Source organism: Centroberyx gerrardi, chromosome 13, assembly GCF_048128805.1.
Source record: "Centroberyx gerrardi isolate f3 chromosome 13, fCenGer3.hap1.cur.20231027, whole genome shotgun sequence".
NCBI lineage: Eukaryota > Metazoa > Chordata > Actinopteri > Beryciformes > Berycidae > Centroberyx > Centroberyx gerrardi.
In genome coordinates this window covers 13,908,051-13,931,068 of record NC_136009.1, presented here as the reverse complement: position 1 = coordinate 13,931,068, position 23,018 = coordinate 13,908,051, and the positions used below count along the sequence as shown (strand labels likewise).

The 23,018-nt window shown below is 41.6% G+C and overlaps 4 protein-coding genes across 6 annotated transcripts; 1 reads left to right on the top strand and 3 right to left on the bottom strand.

Annotated features, from left to right (window-relative positions):
* Positions 1-138: 138 nt before the first annotated feature.
* Positions 139-8,317, bottom strand: LOC139911965 (fizzy-related protein homolog). Its single transcript, XM_071899600.2, has 14 exons — positions 8,181-8,317; positions 7,285-7,358; positions 6,454-6,582; positions 6,182-6,245; positions 5,675-5,805; positions 5,434-5,519; positions 5,127-5,310; positions 4,700-4,765; positions 3,733-3,835; positions 3,384-3,568; positions 2,980-3,213; positions 2,751-2,855; positions 2,112-2,204; positions 139-1,914 (listed from the first exon to the last, which is right to left on the bottom strand). Exons 2-14 carry the CDS (start codon positions 7,351-7,353, stop codon positions 1,873-1,875), a joined length of 1,491 nt encoding a protein of 496 aa, XP_071755701.1. The 5' UTR covers positions 7,354-7,358; positions 8,181-8,317; the 3' UTR covers positions 139-1,872.
* Positions 8,318-9,302: 985 nt separating this feature from the next.
* On the bottom strand, positions 9,303-12,699 carry plekhj1 (pleckstrin homology domain containing, family J member 1). Of its 2 annotated transcripts, none has more exons than XM_078287667.1 (6): positions 12,356-12,699; positions 12,037-12,130; positions 11,841-11,907; positions 11,349-11,439; positions 11,059-11,122; positions 9,303-10,769 (listed from the first exon to the last, which is right to left on the bottom strand). In XM_078287667.1, exons 2-6 carry the CDS (start codon positions 12,127-12,129, stop codon positions 10,677-10,679), a joined length of 408 nt encoding a protein of 135 aa, XP_078143793.1. In that variant the 5' UTR covers position 12,130; positions 12,356-12,699; the 3' UTR covers positions 9,303-10,676. The 2 variants fall into 2 exon arrangements, with proteins under 2 accessions (XP_078143793.1, XP_071755703.1); XM_071899602.2 differs by having other exon boundaries at positions 12,037-12,104.
* Positions 12,700-13,008: 309 nt separating this feature from the next.
* Positions 13,009-16,383, top strand: sf3a2 (splicing factor 3a, subunit 2). 2 transcript variants are annotated; one of them, XM_071899615.2, is made up of 8 exons: positions 13,009-13,053; positions 13,935-14,219; positions 14,341-14,387; positions 14,490-14,599; positions 14,714-14,763; positions 15,343-15,483; positions 15,562-15,630; positions 15,738-16,383. In XM_071899615.2, exons 2-8 carry the CDS (start codon positions 14,022-14,024, stop codon positions 16,011-16,013), a joined length of 891 nt encoding a protein of 296 aa, XP_071755716.1. In that variant the 5' UTR covers positions 13,009-13,053; positions 13,935-14,021; the 3' UTR covers positions 16,014-16,383. The 2 variants fall into 2 exon arrangements, with proteins under 2 accessions (XP_071755716.1, XP_071755715.1); XM_071899614.2 differs by having other exon boundaries at positions 13,009-13,059.
* A 916-nt stretch (positions 16,384-17,299) lies between these two features.
* LOC139911976 (uncharacterized) lies at positions 17,300-19,593 on the bottom strand. The gene is made up of 5 exons (XM_078287648.1): positions 19,492-19,593; positions 18,493-18,571; positions 18,214-18,348; positions 18,024-18,121; positions 17,300-17,686 (listed from the first exon to the last, which is right to left on the bottom strand). The coding sequence occupies exons 1-5, from the start codon at positions 19,591-19,593 to the stop codon at positions 17,300-17,302; spliced, it is 801 nt and encodes a 266-aa protein (XP_078143774.1).
* Positions 19,594-23,018: the final 3,425 nt, after the last annotated feature.

The window sequence follows — 23,018 nt, the reverse complement described above, 5'->3', positions numbered from 1 at the left end:
ATACTGTGAGGAAAGGTACCTCTTTGATACGGCCCGCTATACTTCATAACAGTGATCAGACTGATTCTACAGCTGTCCAAAGGGTTTTGTCTACCGGACAATAAAACAGCCAAAACACAATATACAAGATATGATCATTTAATTATTCAATATCTCTCAGTACAGAAATATTTCTTTATCTTTGTTAACATTCTTTCGGTAATTCAAGTTGGCAGCATTGTTTTGTTTTCTAAGTGGCATTAAAAGAATGTGCACAAAGTTCAGCACTGAAACTGCCCGTCGACTTCCCTCAGATAACACTAAGAGTAAACAAACATGCCATGGCTGTACAAGAACCTTCGACACAACGCAAATAAATAGCATTCATTTAAAGGTGGCACACTAGTTCACTCAACTCAACATTCAAACTGGGAAAGAAAATCAAAAACGGGAAAAAAAAAAACACTTGCTAATGATATCGAAGTTTCCTTTTCAGATAAAAGAAAATACAATGGCGTGACTTCTGACCTCAACTCCTTACTGTACTCAACACAGAACTGGTGTGAAGTCGAATAAGAGAAGTGCCGCGGACTCAAGGATCTCACCTGACACATAAAGCACAAAGCAAAAAGCAAAAAGCACTGCATAGGACAGCATGTCACGGTCTGATTTTTGCTTACTGTGCGCTTGATATGCTGCTACAAACTATACTGATAAGCCATTTTTTTAAATATTTTCCTTGCCTGGTGTTCCAATTAAAAAAGATATGGAAAAAAGCTGAGTGACAAGCATGATAAGCGGTGTCACTTTCTGTCACTACTCTTGCTTTATGGGTGGTGGCATTTTCCATGTCAACTGCATTTCTTAGCAATCTACACAGAGTATGAATGTACTATGAAAATACAATGTTATCCCAAACAGCATTTAGAACTGACATTAAGTTATTTTCTTCTAAGATGCGCTACATGCAATGACATGCAAATTTTTTTTAAATGAGATTATGAAACAGTTCTAGCCAATACTGCTTAACATCATTAGAATAAATGAACCTCATGTCAGTGGTTGAAAAGATTAAGAGTAGACCAGAACATTTAAAACAAGAGCGAATACTTGTCCAATCCATGTTAACCATTAAACAGTTCTCAAAAATGGTACAGGATTAGGAAATCTGATATCAAAGTGTGTGAAACATTATTGCCCCTCAGTAAAATATAAAAAGACAAGCAAGGATTTTTCTGCATACCCTATCCCTTTAAGGCAGGAACAAAGTAAAACACAATCCACAGATTGGACCAGAAACTGTAGTAATTACACACATAAAATAAGCCTACTAGCCTGCCAAATACACTAGTAAGAATATATGTTAAAAATATGTAAAAAACAAAAAAACAAAAACAAAATAAATAGACATTCATAAAGGACAAACTCAATATTTGGCAGGTATGCACAATGTCAGTCTGTAAACAAAACAGAATCACGTGGGGAGAAAGCACCCCGAAAGTCTCCTTTACACTGGAGAGCACTGATGGTCTGGTGGAGGAGGAGGGGGAGGGGGAGGAGGAGGGGGGGGGGGGGGGGGGGGTGTTACGGGGGTTACGCTGGAGGAGGCAGTGGTTTGATCATTCAGAAGGAAGCGGACTACATTTCCCCTCTGCCCTTGACGCTCTGGCTGTGCATCTCAGCGCTCACCGGCTCCTCCTTCCTTCGGCTACAACTCGGCTAACTAATTAAGGGCGAGCGGGGCGGGGGGGGGGGCCTCTGTAGACTACTGAGATGAATACTCAATGAAGGGGCCCGTCTACAGCCTGGACTCCAATGGACTTTTACACATGCAATAATAAATTCTCTTCCCATCCCTTCTTTATCCCCCCCAGTAGTACAGAGGTCTGCTTACTACCGGATCCTTGTGAAGAGGTTCAGCACTGACACAGACTCCTAAAGGGGGGAAAGAACAGAAGAGCCACATGAAGGAGGAAAGGAAAGGACTATGACAAATATTAATACTGTGAGACACTGCTAGAGTCAAGACAAATCAGAGGACGGCACCAGAGGGAATGGATTCAGCAGAGCATATAGAAATAGATTTATCATGATCTAAATGGCAGTCACAACATGGAGAGGCGAGCGGTTACCTTAGTGGATCTCATCTTGCTGAAGACGTTCCAGAACCGCAGTGTTTCGTCTCCTGCTCCCGTCACGATGGCCTCTCCGTCGGGCGACATGGCCTGCACACAATTACACAACTTATAATACACTGAAAACACTCTGAAGGACTGAGCAGGGTAATTATAGCTAGGGATTTTTCCCTTCGTTTTTATTTTTATATAGTTTTACATTTTTATTTCAAATTCAGTATAGTTTTAGTTCGTTTTCATTGTGGGTTCAGTTTTAGTTTAGTTTTTATTTAGTTTCAGATCTAGTTTTGGCAACACTGGCATTCTCTAATGCGGGCTGAACAAGGCGGTCTATAGGATATCGCCTTCTTGTGGTGTATATGTGGCGTTCAGTAAAAATAGCCAAAAATTCTCCGCTCAAAATTCATTCTTTTTTACCCTGCTCATACACAAAAAGACGAAAAACGATATTTCGATTTATATTTTATTTTAGTTAGCTTTACAAGTAGACATGATAGTTTGTACTTTTAATTTAGTTTACTAAATTAGAATGTTTTTAAGACATAGTTTTCGTCTTAGTTTATTGTAGTGACCTTGGGACTTGTACACTCTTCTGCAGACACACACACACACACACACAAACACATATTTACTGACCAGGTAGAGAACTCTGTAGGAGTGTCCTGTGAGTTTGGCCACTTGTGTGAGGGAGGGATACTTCCACACCAGGATCTGGTTCTGGGAATAACCATGTGTGCTGACCTGCAGGAAAAAACAAACATTTGCCATATGAGACTTAAGTGTATCCTACTGCAGCTTTCCCTGCATTGATAACAGAAACCTAGACGTGTATTCGACTTTAAGACAGCAGCTTCTGACGACTCACCAGTTCGTTGGTGTGTTTGGACCAGGCCAGGTTGCAGACCTGAGAGCCGGTGTCGGTGCACTGCAGCGGCTGGCCGGTCAGAGTGTTCCAGAAGCGGATGCAGCGGTCGGCCGTGCCGCCGCCGGACGCCAGCAGGCCGTGCTGGTGAGGAGACCAGGCGATGGCCTTCACTGCAGCCAGGTGCTCTGTGTACTGCTGCACCGGGAGGACGCTCGAGTGGTTCCACACTAGCAACTACAGACAGGAGGGTGGAGAGAAACAGACAAGGAAGAGGGGAGGAGGGACAGGAGAGAAAAAAAAAGATGTCCAGTGATTTAGTGGTCACCGCTTGAGGAAATGGTTGAAAGCTACCGGTACTGCTGTGTAGTTGATAGATGTACAGGTGAGATTCCCGGTCTGTGTACCTTGTTATCATTTCCACCTGACGCCAGCAGCTGGTGGTCGGTGCTCCACTTGAGTCCGCAGACTTCCTGTCTGTGTCCTTGGAGACGACGTTCTGACTGGAGAGGCGGGGCTCTGATGTCACGCTGCAGGATCACCCTATCACGGCTCCCCGACGACAGCTGGTCGGCATTCCACGCCAACGCACCTGGAGGCAGAGAGAAAGACTGATGAAGAAAGATTGAAGAGAGATGATCGACTGATCACATATGAGAGATGGTGTTGGTCAACTATCTGAAAAAAAAAAAAAAATCTGTAAAATTTTACTCCTATATCCGTTTCCACCTCCATCACTCCGGCCTTTCAACTTACCGACTCTGGCTGTGTGTCCTTCCAGCACCGAGAGCTTCTTCCCTGCTGCTGCATCCCAGATCTGTACATAACCTTTATGAGTTCCCACTGCGACCAGGTTACCCTAAAAGCAGACAGCACACTGATCAGTACACACATCAGAAAATGTAGGTTGGTCTATGACAGGCTTTTGCCTGTTCATGATGTAATTTGGCACATTTGTTTGTAGTTCCCTGTGGCATAACATCAACAGCTGTAGAATAAAGACTGTACAAACTGGTAAGATATAATGGAAATGTTTGGCTAGACAGTATATCTAAGCCTATGTTTGGCTGAATTAAATATCTCACATTTCTAACGTCTCAGTGCTTTACTTGTAGTTTCAGGATTTTACTTTACTTTACTTTCTGTTACTTTACTTTCTGTTTGCTTTGGGGCATTTCATGAAGCTTTTCAAATGTTGTCCTTAGCCTAGAGCTCATATTTATAATTTCAGCATAAAACTGCAACCAAGTCCATAATCTCAATTGCAACATTAGCACTTACAAAAATAAATAAAATGTACACCTTAACCTGCAATGAATTCTAAATTAATTTAATATTTAATCATGTCATGATTTCTTCCTTTCACCAAACCTGCTGGCTACTAGCAACAAAGTAGTAGATAGCTACTGGCTAGCTAACAAGAAGAGACTTGCACCAACAGAAGCTTGGTGGATAGCACTTTTGCCAGCTACTAGGAGTCTCGTTATCCGTCAAGCTGGCTTGAATCCCCCAACACACAAAATCATCAATATCTCTGAATAGCACATAGATTTTTGTGGGAATCTGCAATCGCATAACAGCACAATGACTTGAGACAGCATTTAAGGAAAATAAATAACCTTTAGATGCAACCTATAACACAAAAAATGACACTGCCATGGATGTCCCCTTAGCTGCAAGATAAGGATAACAGAATAGGCTGTAAAACAGAAAAAATACCAACCCTCTCTGACCAGCCCACTGATGTTACAGAATCTCCCTCTACTGAGAGATCACACAGACGTGTCACCTGAAAAGATGGAGAGGAGGAAAAGAAAAAGACAGATTAACATAGCCATGAGGGCAGTTCCTTTATATCCTCAACCTCTTGTACATGAGTTATTATGTATGAGCCATGCATGGTGCCATCACTGAAAAGTATAAGTCTAATTTGGTCAAAGGCTGAAATAGTATAAATTGATTTTCATTTGTTCTTCACTAAAAATACTATTTGTAATATTTTTAGTGAAGAATAAATGAATGTCAGTGTTTTGACAGAAAATAAAAGGTGTAATTTTCATACTGCTGGGCAACTTTCTACCACATTGGAGATCTCTGTTGCAAAATCTCTTTAGTTTGCTCAATGCACTCAGTTAACTGATCACACGCACCTGGCTGGTGCAGGCACTCCACAGGTAGACGCAGGTACCCAGTCCAACACTCAGGACATTGAGAGAGGACCAGTCCACTAGGTTGAGGTAGAAATCGTCCTGAAGCTCTGGAGCATCCAGAACTTTGAATGGAATTTTGGAAATTTTACGTGTAGGTTTCCTTGGCGACCGCAGCAGTTTTTGGCTGCAATGGACAACACAATAATTTAGAAATAAAGGCAGATATGCAGGATAAGAATATAATGTGTCTTCATCTAGATAGGAGAGGTAAAATTAGAGCAATGACAGCACAAGGAAAACACATTACCTGTTACTACTGACAGGTGATAGAGAATATGGAGAGACTGCATTTCCATCCTCTTCTGGTAAAGCCCGTTTGGCACTTACAGAATACTACAAAACACAAACAGATGATTAATGTTACTTACAAAAGACGCCTACCATTAACATGCCCTACGAAGGAATTAAAAAAAATGAATAAGATAAATTTAACATTGCATAGATTAAGGAACTTATATGTGAATTATAGCCATGTTAACATTTCTTACACTAAAAAGGCTCCTCTTGGCAGGAGTGGATGGCTGCAGGCGGCGGTCCTCTGACTGGGGGTCCTGCACTTTCTCGATGCCTGCTCCTAGCAGCTCGTTCTTCAGCAGGGCCGAGTAAGCCAGACCGTCCGCTACAGGCAGAGGAAGAGACAGAAAGGAGACAAAAAGAAAAATAAGAAAAGGAGAGGAAGATCACACTGGGTGTCCAATCTGATCAAATTCAAACACCGTGTTCCCTCTCCAATTCAATTCTTATCCTTAGCTCTCAAACATCTCTAAGGATCAGGGAGAAATTTTCGCTAAGCTTTGTTTATTCCTTATCTCCAGTTTCCACGAGCCTCCCTAGGCTTTGTAAACTAGAGAAGGTCAAATTATCTGGTTTAACTGGGACAGACACAGATACCAGTGGAAATAAGCTGAAAAAAGGAACAAGACTGCACTCACACCAAATACACAGATACAACAGAAAAGCATATCTGTTTCTTAGGATAAAGTTGGATTGATTACCTTTATTACTATCTGTTGTGCCATCTTTGGTTTTCCTGTTCTGATTGTGCGACTTCTCAATTTCCTGTCAGAAAAACAACAATAAATAAACATTCAACCAAATCTTTCAAATTAAGGTGTAAAAAAAGGATTATAGAACGTGAAAGAAGATTGTTATCGAATAATGCCATGTGTTCCCTTATAAACCATATATCAACACATTCACCTTGAAGCTGGAATCTTGAAAACAGTGTTATTTTGGTCAGAAGGAGATTGAATTGCAGGAGACTCACGTTGATGCGGTGGAAGTTGACACTCCAGTTGGCACCGGCCCGGGAGGGAATGAAGCGGTCGCCGTGCTTGCTGGGGGAGGACAGGGGGGAACTGGTGGGTGTCAGAGCTCGCACCGTTCCTATGGCCTTCTACGCAAAGGAGGAGAAGAGAGACCATTTCTGAGCGGGAGCCAAACACAAACAGGAACTGGACAACTTCACATCCAAACAGGAGGACAGTGCGGTGGCAGATGGAGTATTTGTGTGAGGTGTTAACAACAGGAGGCGGCATTCACAAAAGCCAATCATTTGGTCACTAAGGTCTTGTTTTCACTCAACAACAGTCACACCGTCAAATGACAGACTGGCTTGTTGGACTGTTTGTACACCTAACACACGGAGTGACACACCCTGACCCTTTCCGTCCATCTTAATTCCTTTGGGAGGAGCTAGTATCATGCTATTGTCAATATAATGACCAAAAAGAAAACCCTTGTTCCTTGGCTAGATGACTAGCACTCCCTGTGCACTTTGGTTTACACAGTATTACTTCAAGACATAATATAGGTCCTGTTTGTACATGGCAGGGCCATCATACACAAGCAAGACACTTCCCAGCTGTCTTTACTGCTACAGCAACTATATAAATCTTGAGCCTATAGAATTCATTCTAAGAAAATAAAATGTGTGCTATTTTCTATCCTCGCTAGGAGGCTGAACCTGAGCCTTACTTCTATAAAGACAGAGAAGTAAAACAAAACAACACTTCTTGTTTATAAAAAAAAGATCCAATGCATTTCAGTCCATAGAGGATTGGTCAGACAGTGTGGAAAAGGGTATTTATTCACTTACTATGGGGCTTGCATTCTCGTTCTGGATGTTGATCTGCCTGAGCAGCCTACACTCATAGTCCTGGTCCATGATGACTGAAGACAGATATAACACAACACAACAATCAAATCATCTTGCAATTCACTGAATGCAGATGGTACATACAGGTTAGTACAGATACTGACACACCTTTATTAATTATGATTTGATTAATTCAGTGCTGGGCAATAATACTGTCCAACAACAAATCTGTCTGATCTGAAAACAGATGATGATCTTTACCAGCAATGCAGCAAAGTGCTGACTGTTTTTAGTTATCAAATAGCTACTGTTGTATCCTATCTACCACACGGCTAACCCTAGTTTATTTACGGCTGACAAGCCAACTGAGACATATGGCTGTGTAGCGTCTCTAACACCACAAGGTTAATGAGTGATGCAGGTCACTATGTTAACCACCCACAGTTGACTGACTAACCGACTAATTTCATGCTTTCAAACCACTTACCTAAGAGCAAACTGGGCAAATATGTTAGTAAAAGACAAAGACATTACATTGCACACGATCAGTTGTGGGTGGGCTCAGTCTACCTCTTCCAGCAGCACTTGGATTATCTTGCAACCCGTTTGTCTGCACTATGACTGTAAAGTCTCACTAACGCCAGATCTCTGCTATGTTGTTTGTTTCAGGCAACATTTGTGTGTGAAAACCGTGCAGTTAGCGACCTATATTCGGCGATAATCGATCAAATATCTAATGCGATCCCAACACTGAAAATAAACAAAGACCAGACAATTAAATCGTCCAGCAAATAGGCTAGCCCAGCTGACTGAACTAACGTAAGCTAACGCTAGCTACCTGGCTAATACATTAGCAACATTGTTTGTTCACAATCTATAATTATAAGAAAACGTACCGTGTGCTGTTAAACTATTCTCGTTACGCGCGGTTGAGTAACGTACCTTACCAGTGTCGATTCCTGTTACAGATTAGCTGTTTTATATGTTTTTACTCGCAAAATGGAGTAAACAAAATCCAAATGTTTTCTTTTACCGAACGTTCAATTGGGGTGCGCTAAGGACCATGGGAAGGATGTGACGTCGCCGTTTTTGAATCACACATTGTGCGTTGCTAAGGAAACGTGGCCACTCAATGATTTCATTCTGCTTCTTTGCTCAGTCTCTAACTCAAAACTACCACTGAACACAAAAGATTTTTACACTGGAAACATACAATAGTCAAGATGGCCAACGTACACTTTCTGCGACATTGTAACCGTTTAGTACCTTAGTTTAATACTAAACCGTTTTGTTTAGAATGAATTTGCTTTGAAGTCAACTGGCTGTGTAGCTTATGGCCTACAGTAAAGTACCTTAGAGTATAGAGGATAGAAAGTGCAAGAAAGGAAGAGCAATCTAAAACATCAGCCACACACACTTTCTCTATTCCACATGTGTCTCTGTGCTATATTGTGAACTTCAGTGTGTTTGGTATCAAACCTAATGATGTTCGCCGAGTGTTACAGAATTCTGCAATATCAGCAGAAATAGTTGGCTGCTTGCTTTCTTGGTACTATTTGTTTCTTTCTGGATGTTCGTATCTACTGGAGCATGACCTTGGTCTGAAATATGAGACCGGCCCAACCCACCCAAGACCCCACATTTTCTAGTTAGACTCAAACTTCACCTAAGCTTTGATCAAGCTCTAACCTGTCCACAGCAGTATCGTGATATGTGATAGAGCCAATAAGAATCAAGACACACTGCATGGCAACATGGGGCTCGATTATCTCAAACAGGTGGCAATGTCAATGGGAGAAGTGGGACAGGGTATTATTAGCCGTGTGATATTCAATCTATATGTGCTGGACAAAATTAAATTGCAATCATTTTTGACAGCATGATTCCGTGCTGGTTAACAGTATTAGACTGATCATGATTAAATACATCCATTTATAAATACCAATATTTTGATGTTAATAAATGTTTTGATTCTTGCTAACAGATCACACACTCACACATGTTTATTTATCTTTCAAATGGCTTTATTAGAAAAAAAATTCTATCTTAATAGAACAGGAAGATGGCAATGAAATGAATATAATCTAAGAAGTAAAAATACAAAGACTGAACAAATTCTATGTGCAAAGGCTTGAAAATAAAGAAACATTCAACAACAAATCCTCCTCTTTGTGGGTACAATTCTGACCAATGAAACAATTCTCTTGCTGTTTTGCAGAATACAGAAATGCCTTATAGAGTGAAATGTGGTTGGGGAAAAGTTTTCATCTACAATGGCAAAATATCAGCTGCAACTCGAGTGTAGCTAAGACTGACAAAGAAGTTAGTGTCCTATTTTAAAGGACATCTCAGCTTGACATTCCTCAACAATGGTCCAACAACAATTTACCTACAAGAAGTTGATTCAAAGTGCCACAGAGTAGGTACAGTAGGTTCAAGTAATCAATATGTCCAAATTCTATCAAAAGCCTCAATACCCAGCTAAGAACTGTTGAATATGTGCAAAAGTATAGTTAGTTAAAAATGAATATTTTACATGGACTCAATGATAAACAAATATTAGGCTAGCTAAAAATCTTCTTTCTCATAAACAAGAAGGGAGTAAAATGTGTGGCTCAACTCGGCAGATAAAAGGCCCACGAGGTTCAAATCAGGAGAGTAACAGTGTGTTCCCAAAGGTCTTTCTAAAGTGGGCAGGGGGTCTAATAATCTAAAACCGCTTCACATACTGTGAATTTACTGGCTTACACTAGGTTTACACCAGAGGTCCACGGCCTGGATTGCTTCTTGCTTAACTTGCTCATGTTCATAGTACTGACAGTCCTGACCAACAGCCACAACTCCAGCTCCTCAGGAACCAGAGGCTCACATCATCACATTATCTGAGACTACAGCAAGTGAATGTCTAGTAGAAATCATAGTATAAAACATATGAACTGTACAGGCAAAGAGAGTCAACGGACTAATCAAGGCAAAGTTTGAAAGTGATACAGAAAAATGGCATATCAAATTTCCTTAAAGCAGAAATTAGACAAAGTACAGTGTTGTGTTTTCCATAGCCCAGCTTCACCTGTAATGACTGACAACCACATAACAGACAAATCCTAGACCTAACTTTATATGAGCTCATATAGCCTACTACAACATCTGGATATGGACTTGTATGGGTTGAGCAAAACTAAATATACTGAAAATTAAGGCAGTGACCACCTGAAAAGTGAGTGTATGTGATAACACCATGATTTTCAAATCAATAAGGTGTGATTATTGGAATGAGAGGACAAAAAAAGAGAACTTGGTACAAATTGGCAGATAGCTACTGTGGAGATGCTTGACAAGTCTAGTGACATGAGAAGAAAATAAAGTCTATCTGGACTTGGGGAGAAGCTGGGCTACATGGAAGAGGTATCTTTAGGCATGAGTTGCAGGCCATTGCTGACCTGGAAGCGAGTTTCATCTGATATACCATACTGCTCCAAGGGGTCCTGGGGAGGAAGCAGACGGTGAGTAAAGACAGGGAGAATAGAAAAGCTAAAGCGTGCAAAGAAAATTCCAAATTATAGAAGCACAATCAAACTTTCTATTAAAACTATGGTTTCTGCTGATGATATTGTGGTGTAGCTCTGTGGTTAGAGTATACTAACACTACCAGTGTGATTCACACTGTACCCCCTCCTAGTGAAAATGTATGCAGTCATGATACTGTGAGGCGCTCTGGATAGAAGCACCAACCATATGGCATGTATTTATAATATGCTGTTACGATTATCTCACCTTGCCAGTCAGCCTGTGGATTTCAGTACGATAGAATATAAGGTTCTTCCTCATGAACTCATAGCTGAAAGAGATGAGATGACAAACAGATGCGACACTTGAAGAAAAGTCTCGACACACAATATCTAAAAGCAAAGCTATCATCCTTGAGAGCCAAACATGATATGTAGCTTACATTTCCTCATATGACCTTGAATTTTAAATTAACCGAGCAGCACAAAAAAGGGAAAAAAACATTTTGGCATTACTAAGGCAAAGATCTATTTGTCATGGTAGACCTGCTGTCCTACCTGGCCTTGATGATGGAGTCTATCCACTCCACACACTGCTCTTCGGAGTCGCACTCAAACAGATACTTCCTCTCTGCTTCATCCAGAAATGCTACAAACAAACACACACACACACACACACACACACACACACACAAATGTATGTCAATGTACCTAGAATTACTCATACTTAATGACCAAATTCACAACCCCATGGTTTCAGTCTACTGCTCATATTTACCCAATTTGAAAGCCAAAAAAGTGAAAGTGACTGCAATTGTTATATGATGTTATGAGAAACTATTCAGTTAAATTGTCTATTGTTGTTCGGTGATGTACTCACAATGCAATTTTGATCTATTTTGCTGCCTGAATAGACCTGCTTACTCCACAAAACACAATTCCAGTAAGCTTACTCATCACCACTGACTTGATGAACTTGAACACAATCATTGAGAAAGCGTGGGTTAGTATTGTGAATGATGAATGGGGAGGAAACTGAACATGGCTCACTGATAGAGAAGGCCTGGCTGTCCTCCCTCTCCACCCGGCACTGCTCCAGCAGCAAAGCTCCAAGTGGCTGGCAAACAAATTATTACATTAAATTCAATTAATTGGTGTCTTTTACAGGAAATGAGTTTGCTTTATCATGTGGTACAGGGCATAGTAGAGCAAGGTGTGCCCTACAAAACAATTATTATTGACTTACCTCCTCCTCATCAGTCCGGAAATAGAAGAGGAAGTTAACAACCAGTTTCACCAGCCTCTTCTTTACAACTGTACGATAACAATGAGGAATCATACTGAAACACATTTGACATTGACAACACAGATAGAGTGCAGTCCTGTTACATAGCTGATGACTGGGGTGAACACACTCTGCTCTGGTCAAATCAATTGTCTCTATTGGTCATTGATCCTAACATATAGACCAAAACATGAAACGAAAGTGAGTATGAAAAAGAGCATGTGTTTCAGGTTAGCGCTTCAAGTTTCCAGTATTATCAGTTGGTATCAAGTCAGGTTACCATCTCCTTTCTTGGGTCCTCTCATCCCCAGCTCTGCTGCCCTTTCTGACGGCTGGCGGCTCAGACAGACCAGCTCCTTCTCGTTGAAACGCATCACGATCACTGACGCAGTCAGTACACAGGTTGAAGACACTATACACTTGGGCTACGCTTGAGCCATTTTCCCTGCCGGACGCATTATCCAGTTGAGAATCGTCTGTTATTTCGATCACCAAACACTGTGCGCTGCCTCACTATCTGATGTTTTCGACACGTGCTGAACTGTGGCTGGTCATTTCTGCGGTCAAGCAAAAAACAGTGAGGTCGTCCTGGTAGTTACATTAACAACCTACAAAGTGGACACTCCTCTGCCTGTGACACTCCTCGCTAGTTAATATAGAACCTCCTTGGCTAGCACCAGGAACCCGGAATCGTACGGCGAGCGTTGGGGGACAAACCAGAGGGGCAGAAAACTGCAAAAGATTACAATACGGTACAGGTTGTCTGCAGCTACCTATGGCAGCTACCACAAATGGCAGGAATGCATTATACCTTCATTTTTGTGTAAGACTTTTGTGATATTCAACTGCCCGCACGGTAAAGCAGCAATGTTTGTACAACCTAACGTTTAATTGTCAATAAAGCTATACAAAACTTTGCGCATGCGCACACCATATATTGTTGGCGTGATCTTAACGTTGTGGTGTTGGTCCTCCTTGGTGTTGGTAAGTGTTTCGAGAAATAAACCGGAATGTAATAGATAGCTATTGTACAGTTATTGTTTACTTATATAATGGATTCAAGTTATATCACGTGTAAACAACTCACAGTTTTAATATGTAATTTGATAGTTAAGATTTGCTTAAATCCTTTTATACTATCGCCTGTTAGCTTAACGTTAGCATTGCTAATATGTGCTCACTCAAAGATACGTTACTGCAGCCAACTTGGTTTAATCTTTTAGCGATCAGATACACATAATTTATGCGACTTTATGAAACTTATGTCTTTGGTACAGGAAAAACAAGTTATCCGAAAATCTCTGGCAAAATTACCCTGCAGTTAACCTCTATTGTACAGTTTCAGTAGTTAGACCAAACCCTCCATTGCAGTTGAACAGAGGTGGCCCATTAGCCTGACCCTCCATTCAAAGTTGGAGCCATCCTTGAAATGTGCTGATTTTTAACTAGCCACAATGTGACATCGTTGTCAATACAATACATAAAGTTTGTTGAAGACAGAATAAGAACGATAGAAAGATACTACATTGATGTTTCTTTTGCCATTAGCTACAAGGCTACTAACTAGACAACAACCAGGCAAACACAAAGCAATGTCATTGTAGCTGTATGGATGGTGTTTTAACTTTGAACATTTTAATATTACAGTAAGTTAACTATTGCCTCCACATGCTTGCACAGGTTTGATGCAAAAAAACATGAAACCATGCATCAAACCTGCATGGTTTCAAAGCTGTGCTTCTGGAGAGCATAAAAATGCTACACTAAAATGGATGTGATTTAAAACGTAGTGAAGTATAATAATTCAAAATATGTTTAAATGAAATTACTGACTGAGTGTATCTTTTATTTTTCCCCAGGGAAAACTCTGCTTTGAGTGTTTGTAACTGTCCAGTGTTGACTGGGCAAGTAGGAGTGGGTGTGTTTGAGCCCATCGTCCTGCAAACATGGATTTCCAGCACCGAGCTGGCGGGAAGACGGGGAGCGGAGGGGTGGCATCCGCCTCTGAGAGTAACCGTGATAGACGAGAGCGGTTACGTCAGCTGGCCCTGGAGACCATTGACATCAACAAAGACCCCTATTTCATGAAGAATCATTTAGGTTCATACGAGTGCAAACTTTGCCTGACGCTTCATAACAATGAGGTGAGGAGGCACAAACTAAAAGTCACTGGACTTACATTACATGAACTTGGTGTCATTTATTGTTTTGAAGTCACTTGCTCTTTAATTGAAATATCACAAGTTGCTTTCCTCTCCATTACAGGGCAGCTATTTAGCTCACACACAAGGAAAGAAACATCAGACCAATTTGTAAGTCCACGTCTTGTCTGTACTCAAACATGTCTCACATGGAAATGCTGTGTCGTATGTGTTGACTAACTGTCAAAACACTGTACATTTTATTCCTTTCAGAGCGCGGAGAGCAGCCAAAGAGGCAAAAGAAGCTCCTGCCCAGCCAGCTCCAGAGAAAGTGAAGGTTGAGGTCAAGAAGTTTGTCAAGATCGGTCGGCCAGGATACAAAGGTGAGGTAGTTGCATGTCAGGTGTCAGTGCCATCATCATTTATGTTCATATTGGCTTCATTGCAGATTCATGTCATTTGTAATATACTGAAACATGTGTTCCTCTTATTTATAGTAACCAAACAGAGGGACCCAGAGACCGGGCAGCAATCGCTACTTTTCCAAGTTAGTATGTTTGGTGATCTCTTGATTTAAAGGATTTTTATTGTTTTTCGAACTTTGTTAAATGAAGCAAATTAATATTAAAGCTGCACTAGAAAGATTATTATGTTAAACTAAACCTGTCTTATCAGCCTAGATCACAAAGTGGGGCTTCAGCAGAGAACAGCGTGCCATCCCCCCAATTGAGATGCTATAGATTTGACCTATTTGCCCAAATTATTACTATTCGGATTTAGGGTATGGCCACAGGCAGGAAACCTTCATGCAGAAAAGTGACAAATCATATATCAAAGAGACAAAGACAAATCATATGAACAAAAGAGAAAAAGCTCACCTCACCAACGAGACCTCAATAAATTGAGGACCAAAGAGTACACATCTATGCTCACATCACTTCACATGATTTCTGGGTATGGAAGTCTTCCAAATTCAAACAGACCTACTTCTCACTGTAATTTTGGGCCGCCAACATACAAAATTGCTTAGTGCAGCTTTAAAAATTGATTATTGTTTTACAGCCATTGAGATAGGGCCTTCAAGGACATATTCAAGCTTCCTTTTTTCCATTCTTTTACCCATCAGATTGACTACCCAGAGATTGCCGAGGGAATTGGACCCAGGCATCGTTTCATGTCTGCTTACGAACAGCGCATCGAGCCTCCTGATCGTCGCTGGCAGTACCTGCTTCTGGCCGCTGAGCCCTACGAGACCATCGCCTTCAAGGTGTGTTGGAGTTCCCCTTCTGTTGTGCTTTCATAAAGCATTTTTACTGGCTCTGACAGAACGTCTTTGCTCTTTTAGGTCCCCAGCAGAGAAATTGATAAAGCAGAGAACCGCTTCTGGACGCACTGGAACAAAGAAACTAAACAGGTACCGATAAGCATTTGTCACTACTATGCAAGACTATTGGATGTTGTCATTTGAGAATAGAGGAAATATCTGCTTAACCCCCTCTTTCTTTTCATTTTCACTCCTAGTTCTTCCTGCAGTTCCACTTCAAAATGGAGAAAGCCATTCCCCAGTCCAGTGGGCCGGCCCCTCCAGCAGGTGTGAAGCGCCCCCCTCCTCTCATGAGTGGGCTTGGACCCCGCCCACCAAACGAGCCCATGCCCCCTCCCCCGCCAGGAGGGATGCCTATTCCCCAACTCCCACCCGGTGCCCCCCAGATGCCCCCTCAGATGCCCCCTCAGATGCCCATGCCCCCCATGCCGATGAGGCCGCCGCCTCCAGAGGGTCTTTCAATATCTAACTGATCCACTGTTAGCCTAACATGATGCTGATCTCCATTGTTTGCTGTCACACTGCCCTGCCTCGCTACCTGTTGAGTCTACAGTTTCCATCTACCTTTAGATATTGCAGTTATGTTCATCATTTTTATTTCTACAGATGATATTCAAGGTCCATATTTAGTAGATTTTTATACTTTTTTTTTTTTTGTGTTTGTTTTACATTTTGTAGGGCAATCTCCGGAGCGTCTGTGATAGCAGCAGTATAAATATGGCCACACTGTTTTGTATAAATATTTACCCTCTGGACATGGAGTTATCATCGACAATGGCTCATCTTTTAAGAATACGAATACGATCTTTTTTTTTTTGTAATTAAATACTATGGAGAAAAATGTTCTCTTTGTTGTGTCTTGAAGTCTGTGTTACTTCATAGTTACAAGTAATGGTCTTGGGACAAAATTAATGACTTTTACAAAGACATCACACACGGGAAGATTTATTGATGTGTTCAGTAATTATGCGAGTGGGTCACAGTAGAAGAAATACTTTGTGATGAAAGAGTGGAGCAACATTACAAAAGTTCTTGAAATAATTGGGCTCAAAGGTGCTGTCCTAGGCGAACTGCCAAGATCAGGGTAAAAGCATGAAGTTGCTGAGGAAAAGAGCTTTTAATTGGGCTCTTTGAACCATTTGTCAGATGGCTTAACGGGGGTTAACTGGGTCAAAATCTTGATCTTTGTTCGCCCTGTTAAGGCCGAAGGCTCCATATAAATGAAAAAGATCTTACAGCATACTAATCTTAAACCGTAAACTGGCCTGGCACTATTGGTAATCGATAGATTCAAGAAATCAAGGAATCTTGGGTCTTTTAACACAAAGAGGAATCTAGAAAGTGTAATCAAGTGATCACATGGAAATTTAGCAGTTCACAAAAGCATGTCTACTCTTCTGTAGAACAGAACTGTCAGAGTTTAAAATTTCAGCAAAATTCAAAAGCATGAAACTTCTTCACAGGCAAAAGAAAGATCCTTCACACAAAATCACATCAATCCATTAAAGCCACAAAGGCCTGGCAGATAGACATCCATTGTGTTCCTGTCACTATAATAATATCATGGTTACACGACTGGGAGCACACAGTATTCCTGAGACTCGCTGTTACTATTTGAAAGGCATATTTCTGTTTGAAAGAAAAAACTATTATGAAGTTAATATTGCCACCTATTTACAAATGTTTTCACATCAATTTCCATAGGTGCAAACTGTTTAGAGTATGAAGTGGTGTGGGTCTTTGCCACAGGAGAAAGAAATCAAGCTTTTTGAGGCTTTTTCTTCTTTTTCTTTTCCTCCTGCCCTTTGCTCTTCATGAGTATTTCCTCTTCCTCATTTTCTTTATCCTCATCTTCCTCTTCAGCCGCCTCTCTGAGTTTGCCCTGTTTTTCTCTCTCTTTCTTATCTTTGATTTCTTCATCTCGGACTTTCTTGGCTCTCCTGTTCTTTAATTTGCCCTCTCTTTGTTTAGTGAGTTTTTTGTCTGGCTGTGGCCTATTTCTCAGACCTCTTGACCCTCGAGCTGTTGCTCCTCTCTTTGACTTCCCTCTTTTGGCTTCTCCGTCATCATCCTCCTCATCATCCTCCTCTTCGTCATCAAAGTCTGGCAGCCACCAAAACATCACTTCCCACAGAGAAGTCTCAGGCTACGGGGGCAGAACACAAGAAGTGCTTACAAGAAGACTACTAGTGGTAGATGTTTGGCTGTGGCTTTTAAGATTGGCTACTCTGCCAGCCATTTTGGCAAGTAACAATCATGTAAAGGTCTTATATTTAAAACCCCAGTTGGATGGCAGTCAATCCCATAATTAACCAGTTACAATGGCTTGTAGACAAACATGGTGCATTTCTGCTATGAAATGATTTTGATAATATATGCCCTGAAATGTAATGTAGAATAATTAAGATATTAAGAATATCTTCCTTGGAGGCCAATAGTGAGTGTTTTAAGCCTAAATATGTCTTGTCTTTTTCTTTGTTTACCTCTGGCGGTTGCCTCCTGTGTCTTAATGTGCCCGAGCGTCTGACTGTCAGTCCGGCCTCCTCCTCCTCCTCCGCCGCCCCCTGACCTCGCAGAGTTTCTGTTTTGAAAGGAGAAAACTCAGTGACACACATTTTTTGTACTTCAGCTCCTGCTTTTGTTCGCTCAGAATCGCCAGGCTGGTTTACTTGCCATGCAGTCTCTGAAACCCCGAGGTGAGCACCAGGATGGTAATGGCCACGAACAGACAGCGGTTGAGAGTGACGTTCTCCCAAGGTGTTTCTATCTGGGTCAGGTTCTGGATGGACATGGCTTTACGCAAAGACGCTGAAGGAAAAAGAGAGCGACAGAGGGGGAAGTATTAGTCTTAATCGGGTAATTAAGTCTACAAATTGAAAGCTGACAAGGATGGAAGAGTTGTGGACAAAGATATAAGAAAGAAAACTGAGAAAGAGGATGGGAGTGACTCACTCGTTCTGGGGAAGCTGGTTTCTCTGGGTAAAGTCTTGGGTACCGGCTTAGGTGGCTGTTGTAGAACTGGAGCAGTTTCCTATTGGAGAGTGATATGTGGCTTTATTGCTCCAAGTACAGTATGATTTGTGAGGAAGGCATTTTTGAGCTGTGTATACACTGAAAATGTTGGTTGGTTTCCAACTAACCTCTTTCATTTTTCTGGTAGCATACATTTCTGGAACAGACAGATGGAGTTTTATTGAAGGGTGATAAACATCAACAACAACCAAAGCCATAAACATACCATGTTTGTTTTTCCACATTAACTTTATGTGTATATACATAAATTCTTGTTGACTGTAAATAAGCTTTATGTTTCGATTTTTTTTTAACCTATCCTGTACACTAAATACAAGTCTAGTGTGCCAAAGTTTATATTACAAACAACCCTTTACAAATTAAAAATACATTAACACTCACATAGTCACATACTGTTAATTCTTAATAGCTCTGGTTTTCTGGTGGGATGTCTGGGCTACTCTGCCTGGATTATTCTTGTTTTCATTTGGATCATGGATTGGATGGCTAACAGTTGCGTTTATAACCCGCACATAGGCAAGTGGAGAAGATCAAGTCAAGTTATGTGCAAGAAAAGAAGGAAGAAGGGATAATATGTGTGTGTTTAGGGCGGGGAAAGCTTTTTGCACCCAAATGATTAGTGAAATGAACATGATCTGTACACCAACCATCCATGCAGTATGACTATGAGGTGAATTATCACTGCAGTGCTTTTGACTTTTGCTTTGGGATCATATTTCAATGGCTTGGTGTCTATACAGAGGTATGCTTCCACCACCAGCCTGTTCTGCTCTCCAGTATTTATAGACTCCAGTGTTCAACAGACCTGAAAGTGAGAATGTATACTTCGGATGAGAGCTTTTGTGTGATGGCGTTACAGCTTGTGTGTGTGTGTGTGTCTGTGTGTGTGTGTGTGTGTGTGTGTGTGTGTGTGTGTACGCTCCCACCTGGTCTGCGGATCTGTCGAACAGGCTTCTGTGGAGGAGGCTCTGGTCTTGGCGGCCCTAACTCCTCCTCAAATGTCTCATAGCTTTCCTCCATCCCTTCCCTGAGAGAGAGAGGGAGGCTGCTCATAACTGAGAAGGGTAAAAATGATTGAGTAGATCCGGACACACAGGACTTTGCATTTGAGCTATAGTCTGAGTCCAGTCAAGCCTATGGATTTGTTGATATTTTTAGAAATGCTATTCTTGCCAGCTGTTCAAAATAAAGCTATTAAATTATACATATAATCATTCAACACTTTGTGCTGTAGACATTTTTTCCCTTTCTGTTTCCTTATCAATGTTCCTGTTTAGTGGCACAAAGCCATACAAGTAGAGCCAGCTTCTCCGGTTTATGAATAAACCCGACACAGTTTCATAACCTTGAAAATTACAGATGAATGCACTGAGGCCATCATGTCTTACATGACATTTCTAATCGGACACTGAGCTAATGTCCTAGCAGCCCTATAAATAGATGAAGCAATGCCAGAGGAGAGACGGAGGAATACATACTGCTTATAAATATACAGAAAGAAAGGGTTGATGTTACCATTATGCTTATGGCTCGTCTCTCCCGTAATGAAGCCTAACCCTTGACCTCGACCGGAGAAAGTCGGAGAAAGGCCTACCTGCTGCGACATTAGGGTCCCCTGGGCAGCGTCGGGGGAGCCTTTGTCAAAGAGCCGTTGTTCCTCTGCAGAGATGGCAGCACTGTCACCCTCTGAACCGCCTGACAGCCAAGCACAGGTGGCGGAGAATGAAAAAAACAAAAAGCATTGAGTGTCAGTCAGAGGCGTTGACTGGAGCAGGGTCGACGCTGCCATGTGCCATACAGCTGTCAAACCCCAAGAGGGATGAGTGGGGTGAAGAAGGGGCAGAGGTTGTACCAAATGTTGACAAATTCTGGGCCTTGCAGGAGAAATCTGATCATAATCGCATCTGACTCGGTATAAAAGGAGTTATAACAAATCAATTCCAAAGATTTCTGACAACTAAAGCAACAACACTCCATATAAACAATAGATGTAAAAAATTGTTTTATTGTTGTGAGTTTTTGACAATAAAATGGGCAAACGCCATCAATATTGTAGCGCTACAACTGTATAGTGGAGATTTTATTATGGATGCCATTTTCCACTGTGTCAATAGGACTTTGTCTTGAATATCTCTGGACCTTTACAGTCACTGGTCTGGACATCATAGGGATATTGTCCTATTCACCAGCAGAGAGCGCCACTCTCACAGGTAACAGCAGCAGTAGATGGCGCTTCAGGCTGCTTTGCTCTGCTGACTGCTGTAGATGGAACCAAAGACAGACTAGCTGTCAGGCAGATCAACAGAAAGACTAACTCTTCCTTATGTGCTGACCGACGGCCGTGCTCTATTGGGCATTTTGGTTTCTTTGTAATGGATCTTTTTGTAAATACCTGAGTGAATCATTACTCAGTCTGTCCCATCCATTGGACGAAGCAAGAAGGTGTTTCTATACAGTGCGTTCATTCTCAAGCTTTGAGGCATATTTGTCTAATTATATGATTCAGAGGTTGCTAAAGAAAAACTGTGTCAACAGATTAAAAGATGGATGATTGGGTTACAGCAGGGTCAGGTGAATGCAGGCCAGCTTTATATGGGATGGGAGAGGAAGTGTTGGTAAACAGACTCAGCTTGTGGCAAATGGTGATGACTCATACCTTTGTTGGTTGGGACTGTGCCCTTCCTGCTGAATCACACATTGCTATGCCCATCAGTAATCAGTTGAATTTGACATAATCTCTCTCCAACCTTGCCCCTGGGTAGATTGACCAAGAGAGGGCGGTGTCTCGAATGATACCCTGAGCTGCATCACATGACATCCTGCTGCTGTTCTCCACATACGGCTCTAAAATTGACCAGCGCCACAATCTGTCAGTAGTGCTGCTGTGATCGGCCCTCAATCGAAACCTTAGCAGATCTGTTTAATTTCTTTGTTTAACATACAACATATAGCAACATGTAACATACAAGTATACGACATCTTATGCATTCATGTGTGGATGTGCCGCAGGATATCTCCTAGTTCCATGTACAAATACACTATTGGCATCATGAAGGCATTTAGAGTTATTCTTGCTTATAATGAGCAATTCTACAGGCTTAATTGACCAAATGCACACTCTCACCCAGTTGATTTGTCAATGTTTATTAGTCCCAAGGATATGGCCTCATAACTAGCTGAAATGCATCATCTGTGTGAATAGTTTTTTGTTCAATTGCTGCTGATTGAAAATTGCATTTCGTTTGGCTAAATTAATTCTTCCAAATGAAGTCTTCCATAAATCAAACTGAGCCCTGTAAACTGACGAATCCCCTCCTTAATGTTAAGTTTCTTGAGTAGCCAAAGCTCCTGTTTCTCATTCACAAGGCATTTCTATTTTGAAAAGTGTAACTCTGCCAAGTTTGGGCCAAAGTCTTAAGGAATGTTTCAAGGACAACACAAGCCCCCTATGGACGCGTCGTGCCCAATAAAGTGAGCTAACATTGCTCCAGGACTTCTGCGTTCCAAATTCGGGCACAAGAGAGATCCGGGTTGGATGAAGCTTTCTGTCCCCTTTTGTCCTTATATAATGGGGACTGCGCTCAAAGGACAGACTGACTGTCCAGCACCCAGTGGGAGCCGCTCTATGCCCTCCCTCACCGAGGAGTATGGTGGAGCGTGAAATAACATTAACTATGTAGTCTGCCTGGAACTCACAGGCTTGGATGACTTTACTACAGGGAGTCCAATTAAACTTGAAATTAATGATTGTGTTCTGAATAATTATTCAGTCAGTGTGAGGGAAATCGTGACGTGTCTTTATGGAGCTAACGTTGAGAGATGAGTCTGATGTTTCACACTTCATCATGGCCAGAGATGGGCATTGTGCTGGGAATGAAGTAGGAGCTTAGACACTGGAGATGTACATGGAATTAACTAGAACTGGGTTAGGGGTGAACGGATGAATGGATGCTGATGGAGAATAAGGATAGAAATGGAGAGAGATGCCGCCGTAGCCCCTGACAAGCAGGCAAAGATAATGACAGAAGCGGAGAATGAATTATCCGTTCTGGATTTCTCTTCTATGTCGGAGCATTTTCCGGAAAGCAATCTTCTTTCCGGTACAGCAAAGCCGTTCCATTCAGCTCTCTCTGGCGGACTGTGGTTCGCTGAGGTGGGGAATCAACCTCCAGCGGAGCGGCGTCAGCACTTCTAAATCAAATTATTCACATTCAGGAGGCAGGCACAGGTTGTATGTGGGAGTTTCACAAACTGAATGTTCAACAGAGGAACATGAAATACAGTTCAGGCTTTTCTTATACAGTGTTTCTGCAGAAGATGAGTTGGGAGAGAAAAGTGAAGTGTTTAACGAAAGCGTTTCTTTGCCTTGTGTGCGACTGTTATGAGGATAAATCATATTCTGTTTACATGCGCTGAGGAGTGACTTTGTGCTCCCAATGTTGCTG